The following is a 7,572-nucleotide window of genomic DNA, read 5'->3' as shown; positions in this document are numbered from 1 at the left end:
AAAGGATAGGGTCACGTATTTCGAGTATCCCGATGTGTTCCACGACTGGGTGTTGTTGCCGTGGATTGAGCCCGAGCGCAGCCAGGCCTTCAACGACCTGAGGAAGTGGCTGGAAGGCGTGTACGGGATGTGAAAGGGATGTGAAAGGGGAGGCGTGTGTGTTCTACTGGGACTCTCAGAGTATGTTTGGCTGACTATACGTTCAGGTTTTCACAGAATCTTTCCACCCTTTCAGTTGCACATGTCTTCATACGATCGCTGGCTATTCCTTCGTTTCTCGGGTTTCCGACAGAGATGTGAGCTTGTACATGCTATTGCCTCGTGCTATATGGCTGCTCACAAGACGCGAGTTGACAGCATTACAATTTTTTCGGGCCTTAGTGTTGACCGCACCACCATTGTGTAGATTTGTCTGAGGCGTTCAGTGCAGAGGCCAAGCGGCCGTGAGACAGACGACAAGGCGCCGTATTATGTAATCTTCGCGTACCCACCTAAAGCGGAAGTCGTGAAATATTTCGGCGCTTAGAGCGACTGAGCCTCCGACTCCGACTCGTGAGGAGAACCAACGGGCAGCAATTTTGCCACGTATTTCCCATCTCCTAAAGCTAGTCTAATCACCCAATGCAGGTCAATGTATACAATAAATGTCACAAGCTATCTACCTCCTCGTTGCTGATATGTATCATGTGCGGCTCTTGCTCTCTCAAGGGCTTCTGAGGCTGATAACATCAGGCGCTATCACATTTCTCCTCATATGACCGGATTGGAGCCTCCAAGATCGCAGCGGGAAGGAGATAAGTCGCGTTTTCTGTTCTCGGTGTCTTCAGGCTATGTCGGTCCCGAAGACTGGTTGTCATGATGATGAGAAACCTCCAGGCACAGCCGTGAGTCTTCCACACTTCTTCGAGCGGTCTTCCGGTGAATGTCGAAGTCAAGCAGACTTCTACTCCGTAAGCATTTTCGGCTCCAGCGTTACGTTAGGTGCGTAACACCGGGCTCGTGTCTTCTTGGAAGCTGCTCAAATGCTCGCTGTAGATGGCCGTATTAAATGTACCGGTTACGTATTGTGATATCGTCTCTATCTGCCAAAGTCATACTCGGCGACTGTCCTCCTACGCCGTAACACTTACGTGTCCTATTCATCACATAGACAGAGCTGAGTGCAGTGCTACAGTCTACAAATACAGCACCGCAATCAATGCACAAGTAGAGCCTCCTAGAGCTTATCGGCCGTCAGAGCTGCTCGCGGATATTCTCATGCAAACTCAGGGTTACCTCGCTTCGAGCCGACGACACAGAACTCAGAACTCGAACAGGCAGTTTCCCTTTGATGACTCTGGGGGTTTGTGCCGTTCCGCGAGGTCGCATCTCACCTACGCCACCATGCTTCCTCCGCCTTCGCCATCACTGACACTTCACAGAAGACGCGCTTGTTGATATGGGCGCGGCTTCTCTGAGACGTTGACTAAAGCCCACTTGGCAGATTGGGTCGCTGGCGAATACTGATTCGTCCATGCGGTGTCGTGATGCATGACATCCCCAGACGCAGTCTAGATCCAGCGATGCACAAGCGGCAAGGGAAAACTGTTCAGGCCATTCTGTGCACCCTGAGGTTCCCTCTATGGATGCACCGCTGCGGATATGACTGTATGTCCCATGCGCAAGCGACCCTAGCAGGAGGATGTCGGCACCCTCCGAAGGCTGTGGTTAGGTACATCGAAGCAATGCGTGGATCGCACATTCGTTCCCAGGCACACTCTATTTCCCTCCCCCAGACCTTCGGGCTCCCGAAGCTCACGCGCATCTTCATTGGCGGTTCCCTAGGCTCCCGAGCCCTGTCCAGCTCCGACCACGGTTTGTCATGTAACATAGGTTCACCCACCCGGGCTGGCTAGGGACGCGAATAAACGTTGATGATGCGCATGCAGAATGAAGCAGCGCAAACAGGGGACTCTAGGATGCCGTTGCGGAGTTCCGATCTTCGTAGGTTTGAGCAAACGGTATCAGAGCGTCGAGTAGCATTCGGCGTGTGATCCGATTACTTAAAGCAGTTACACCGAGTAATAGACATCAGCGCCACGATGAGCCTGTGAGCGGTGAGCACAAGTCTGTGCTATCCTCAAGCTAAGGCTTATGCCTGAACGTCGTCAAGCATGAAGCACACATGCATGCCGCATTACGAGAAATTTTCCGGCGAATAGCAGCTACATATTCCCAGGAACATCGCTCTGTCTCCGAATCGAAAGCAGTGCGACGACGGCTTCCAACCCCGCAGTCATCTTGTTCGTCTCCACTTCGCAGCATAGCACTCATTGATTACAGAATTCCAGGAAGATTTTCGCATAGAGGGGATCTAGTATATGCAGAAACATGTTGAAGCGGGCGCACTTCAGCTCCTGTCCATCATGATTTGTCCTGCATGGCAGTGAAGTTCCCCGGGATGGAAGCTCGTCGCGACCCGCTTCGATTGCCACAAAGATGATTCATCTTTGATGAGCGAAGACGTATACGAGCGAGCCATTCATATGCTGTTTGTAAGGATTTTGAGCTATGTCTGAGCTTGCTGGACAGTAGCTGAGCGCATACTTGAGCTCGTACCCCGGTGAATACGTGCCACACTAATTTCGCGCTCGTCTTGTACACAGACAGCTCGCACTGAGGATGTTCGGCGTACAGGGAATTGCACTCTTCGGACTAGTAGCGCTCTTTGCAGTCTTAGCATGGCGTCACAGTCGAAGGCTGCCTCTTCCTCCAGCTTCGACGAGTTCCGGCGACTCCCACATACAGCCCTGGAGGGCTTATGCCGAGCACTCTAAAACTCTTGGTTTGTGTTGATATTATTCCTGCTGAGCGCTGCTTATGGCATTTGTAGGACCTCTTTTGACTGTGAGCTCGTTGGGCCGCCAGGTCCTCGTCATCAACACGGTCGAAGCCGTCACAGAACTGCTCGACAAGCGTAAAAACTTTGCCTGCAGACCGCGATGGCCCATGGCAGACCTGTTGGGGCGTCAGAAGAACGTCGGCTTCCAGTACTACGGAGAGCGCCTCAAGCAGTCGCGCAAAGTGCTCCACAGTTCGCTGAACGCAAACGTCATCCGCACGACATGGAACGGTATTCTCGGCGAATATTCTTCTAAGCTCATGCTTCGCTTCCTGGAATCTCCTGAGACGTTCTATGAGGACGTGCATCGGTGTGTTGTTGTACTCGCCTACCTACTCCAGCATTCCGGCTCACCCTGTTATCTAGCTGTATCGATCTACTGATCGTCCGCTTCGCCTACGGTCGCGAGCCTGACGCAGAGCACCTTCAGCTCGCGAAATCTGCAATGCAAGACACGAACGAAGCGCTGCAGCCGGGCAGATGGCTGGTTGACACTATTCCCGCTCGTAAGTCGAAGCGCTGCCTATCGTCCTTCTCAGATTCTGAACCCATGCAGTCGCCTACGTCCCTTCCTGGTTTCCTGGTGCAAGTTATATGCGATGGGCGCGGTCTGCTAGAGAAAAATACCAGATGTTGACGCAGACGCCCTTTTTACGCGTGAAATGTGACCTGGTGAGTGCGACGTCTCAGAATATTGCACACGACAGCTGGTTAATGGTATGTGTCACGATGCAAGCAATTCAATGGAGATGCTCCTCTGTCGTTCGCCCGTCACGCCCTTGAAACGTCTGCTGGGACAGCCGAGGATGAAGATGTCATTATGTCAGCGGCTGGCAGCCTTTACAGCGGTATGTGCACCACTTCCAAGAACAGGTGAAGAGCTGATCGCTCCCTCAGCCGGCACAGAAACTGTACGTTCTACGCTTTTCAGACCAGAAGCAGGCTTCTGAGGCATTAGCTACACAGCTGATCAGTGCAGTCTTGAACGCCATACTGCTACTTACCCTCCACCCAGAGGTCCAGTCCCGGGCCTATGCTGAGCTCCTGGCCGCTGTAGGCTCTGATCGCCTCCCAGAGACGCAGGACATGAACTATCTGCCGTACATGAACTGTGTCATTCAAGAGTGCCACCGTTTCAGTCCTGCCGTTCCACTTGTCACCCATTCCAACATCGACGAGGACTCGTACCTTGGCTACCGCATTCCCAAGAAGACGTGGATCATGGCCAACGTCTGGTAAGTCAACTGTGGCTTCGTCATGTGCGTCTCTCAGATGGACTAGGGCGATGCTCCACAACGAGAAAGAGTACGGACACCCCTCCGACTTCAACCCGGATCGGTTCGCACCGGAGAAAGGGAAGCCTGTTCCAAGGGACCCTCGAACGGTGCTCTATGGCTTTGGCCGCAGGTGCGTCTCAGTGGCAGCGAGGGGTCAGACCTATCACTCACTTTATATAGGGTTTGTCCCGGGCTGCATTTCGCGAACCACTTCATATTCCTGGTGATATCGAGGCTCATCGCGTGCTTCGAGCTCCATCCTCAGGAGCTAGAGGGGAAAACGATGCGCCCGCCACTGCAGTACACCACTGCGCTGATCTCGTAAGCTTTCGTTTCCGCACGGCTTCGACGTGTTTCTAATCATCCTATTCCAGCACCCCGAAGCCGTTCAAATGCGTTTTGAAACCTCGTCCGCAGGCAACGGAGCTTTTGGGATGCGATTAACAGATTTAGAGTGTTCTATGAAACCTTAGAAATATAAGATTGTCTGTTTACTGCACAGGACGGCGGAAGTAACTGGTCGTACATAACTGTCGCGGAGACAACGGCAAAGGGGGCGTGAGATTTGGCAGCTGCCGCCCGCCACTGTAGCAGACCGACTTTCCGTGGTGATCCTGAACGCACTGCGGGCAAGAAAAGTGTGGCTCAACTACAGCACCTGTCGCAGGCCAGCGGATGCCCTAGTGATCATTCAGCGACTGATTTATTGAGCCAGGTCGAAAGACTACAGCAAACCGTTCTTGCACATATCGCCACATGCACATTACAAGATCATATTTGACAGAAAAACCGGGCGATATACACGGTCAAATAGTCGACTGAGCCGCACGCCAGATGATCTGGGACGCCTTCGACGCAGATCGGGGCGTAATACAACACTTGAACGGCTCAGGATAGCTGAGAGGGCGGTGAGTCGGCACCTAAATGAACATAATCCCTGTGCTCTCACCTGACGAGACCCTTGCTGAATTCAACTATGAGTTCTTCATTTTCAGGGAGTGAGATGTCGAAAATCGCCACTATGGTCGAGATAAGGATGAACACCGAGTTCTCCGCAAGATACCTTCCCGGACACACGCTGTGTCACAAAAGTTGTTAACACGCAAACTCAAGATGTACCATTCAGCGTGCGTACCGCCTGCCAAAGCCAAAGGCCCACAACGTTGGATCAACAAATCTATCGTCCTTCTTATTGAGGAACCGCTCCGGGACGAACGCGGTCGGGTCATACTGGTCAGTACGCTCCATCGCAATGGCCCTGAAACCTCTCAATAAAGCACGTGGAGGCGAGGCAGGGGAGCTTACCAGACGTTTGGCATCACGATTGTGCCCTTCGGTATGGTGTAGCCCTCGTAGGTATCGTCTTTGGCTGTACAGCGAGCTATGCCTGCACAAGCTCACGCAGTCAGCGGGAAAGCATCTGATGGAGCAGTCTCTTACGTACTCAACGGTAGCGCAGGATGCCAACGCATGACTTCCTTGATTAGGGCCTCGACATATGGGAGGCTCTCACGATCGCTGATAAGTGGAAGACGGTCAACGCCAACGACATGGTCGATCTCGTCCTGGGCCTTCTTCAACTTGTCCGGGTGCATGGCCATCAGCATGATGCAGGTGAGCACTGTCGCGTATGTCTGGTCACGGTGAGTCAGTCAATATCCTGTCTCCTCGACAAGAACTCACAGTCTCCCCACCGGCTGGAATATTATATCAGCGAATCGTGCGAATCATGCATTCGAAAGACTCGTACCGCCGTACAAGGAGCCTGCGCTCCACTTGATGCTATGCTCTTTATCGTTAACACCCTGAACCTCGGAGCTCAAGAGATCCCGCGTCAACGACACCGGGGCAGTACCGGCATGCTAAGATGAACGAAGTGAGCGGGCAGACCGGGCAGCACGAATCATGGCATGCGGACTAACCATCTCCTTCTTGACGTGCTCGAGGGGTCTGGTGACCAGACGCTCAATCATCTCTCTTCCAGCGTGTGCTTCCTTCTGGAACGGAACCCAGGAGGGCGAGTACTTCACTAATGGTCTGCGATGAGCTTCTTGGCTCCAGGACTGCTGAAGAGTCGACCACGGGACTCACAGATGGGGATGAGGTCGCAAACGAAGGCACCAGGCAGGGTCGCATTGCTGATCATGTGCATCGTATCCTCCGCATGTGTAATATACTACGATATGATCAGCGAAGAGCTCGAGGAAACGAGCCTCACGAACCTCGTCTTCTGCTTGTTCTACAGACAGTCCGTACGTTATGGACAGGATGAGCCTCGATGCTGTCCTGTCAGATGACGTCAGTGGGTCTAAGGGCGCAACTTATTTCTCAACTTACAATCGAACGTGAGAAAAAAAGTCTTCCGGGTCTTCCAGTATCTGCTTGCTGAGGAGCGCAGCAAGGTCTTCTTGGACTACATGGTACTGTTTGACAGCACGCGGACTCAAGGCATGATGAGCGAGCTTCCGTTGAGCCCTCCACTCTTCGTTGTAGTTGAGCAAGGGCATGCTCTATCTCCGCTATCAGTGGGAAGCAAACACATAGGCAAGAGATCTTACCTGTCCAAGGCCCATAAGCTCGCCTACGACAGTAAACGCAGGGCGATCAGAATAGATGTCCGCTCTTTTCTCAAGCAGATCCTGGACCGCCTTCATAGAGTTGAGAACGAGTAGATTATTGCCCAGGCCATGGAAGAAGACGAGATCACCTGCTAGATGGTCAGCAACACTCAACCAAAGCAGTCCTTTGAACTCGCCATAAATGTCTTTATATTTCGTAAATTTGATCCAGCCAGCCTTCGGAGAAACATCGAGGATGTTCCCAACGACAGGCTTTGAGGGGGGACCGGGCGGGAATATGGCGGTCGGACGGCGCCGCAGACGATACGAGGCCAAGGCTAGCAGGATGACCGCGCAGCCCGCCCAAAGTTGCAGTGACATGGCGGAAAGTAAAAATGGGTACGGTCAAGTGCCCAAAGTTTCCTAGTACTTCTCAATTTCGAGCCTGACGTCTAGCATGGCATGATTGATGCTTTTCCTCAGCCAGGACCGCTACGTGCTGGTGTGGTGATGGTGTCATTGCGATTCGGCAGTAGTCATTCTTTACTCCACGGGAGCCAATACCATCCACGGAATGTCAAGCTTTAGGGGTTCGAACGTTCAAATGGCGATATTCAAACCTTGTACTTCTGTGGAGATGAAGCTTATAGCAAATTGCGTATTTGTCGCCGGGGTCACCTTCAGCGCGGGCCCAAGAATTTCGGTGGCCTAAGCAGACATGTTAACATCCGTCCTTAATCTTCATCAGCACCCTAAGCCTTCTTGCAGCATCTACATCAGAAGAAGTCACGCACCATAAGGACGAACAAGCACTGCGGATGGCCGTGACGGGAGCTTTGAGTCGGCGCGTCTCGGG

The 7,572-nt window shown here is 52.7% G+C and overlaps 2 protein-coding genes across 2 annotated transcripts; one reads left to right on the top strand and one right to left on the bottom strand.

Annotated features, from left to right (window-relative positions):
• Window positions 1-2,661: 2,661 nt before the first annotated feature.
• Window positions 2,662-4,483, top strand: PHACADRAFT_103842 (uncharacterized protein; the record flags this gene model as incomplete). The annotated part of the gene is made up of 8 exons (XM_007400026.1): window positions 2,662-2,824; window positions 2,873-3,191; window positions 3,248-3,387; window positions 3,438-3,553; window positions 3,618-3,754; window positions 3,856-4,116; window positions 4,163-4,288; window positions 4,339-4,483. 8 exons carry the CDS (start codon window positions 2,662-2,664, stop codon window positions 4,481-4,483), a joined length of 1,407 nt encoding a protein of 468 aa, XP_007400088.1.
• A 146-nt stretch (window positions 4,484-4,629) lies between these two features.
• Window positions 4,630-7,473, bottom strand: PHACADRAFT_151345 (uncharacterized protein). The gene is made up of 12 exons (XM_007400025.1): window positions 6,717-7,473; window positions 6,496-6,668; window positions 6,381-6,444; window positions 6,250-6,334; window positions 6,081-6,187; window positions 5,909-6,020; window positions 5,842-5,855; window positions 5,603-5,792; window positions 5,464-5,545; window positions 5,294-5,416; window positions 5,108-5,236; window positions 4,630-5,055 (listed from the first exon to the last, which is right to left on the bottom strand). Exons 1-12 carry the CDS (start codon window positions 7,095-7,097, stop codon window positions 4,965-4,967), a joined length of 1,551 nt encoding a protein of 516 aa, XP_007400087.1. The 5' UTR covers window positions 7,098-7,473; the 3' UTR covers window positions 4,630-4,964.
• Between the last annotated feature and the right edge of the window lie 99 nt (window positions 7,474-7,572).

Source organism: Phanerochaete carnosa (genome assembly GCF_000300595.1).
Source record: "Phanerochaete carnosa HHB-10118-sp unplaced genomic scaffold PHACAscaffold_10, whole genome shotgun sequence".
Lineage (NCBI taxonomy): Eukaryota > Fungi > Basidiomycota > Agaricomycetes > Polyporales > Phanerochaetaceae > Phanerochaete > Phanerochaete carnosa.
This window is presented reverse-complemented; position numbering and strand designations above follow the sequence as displayed.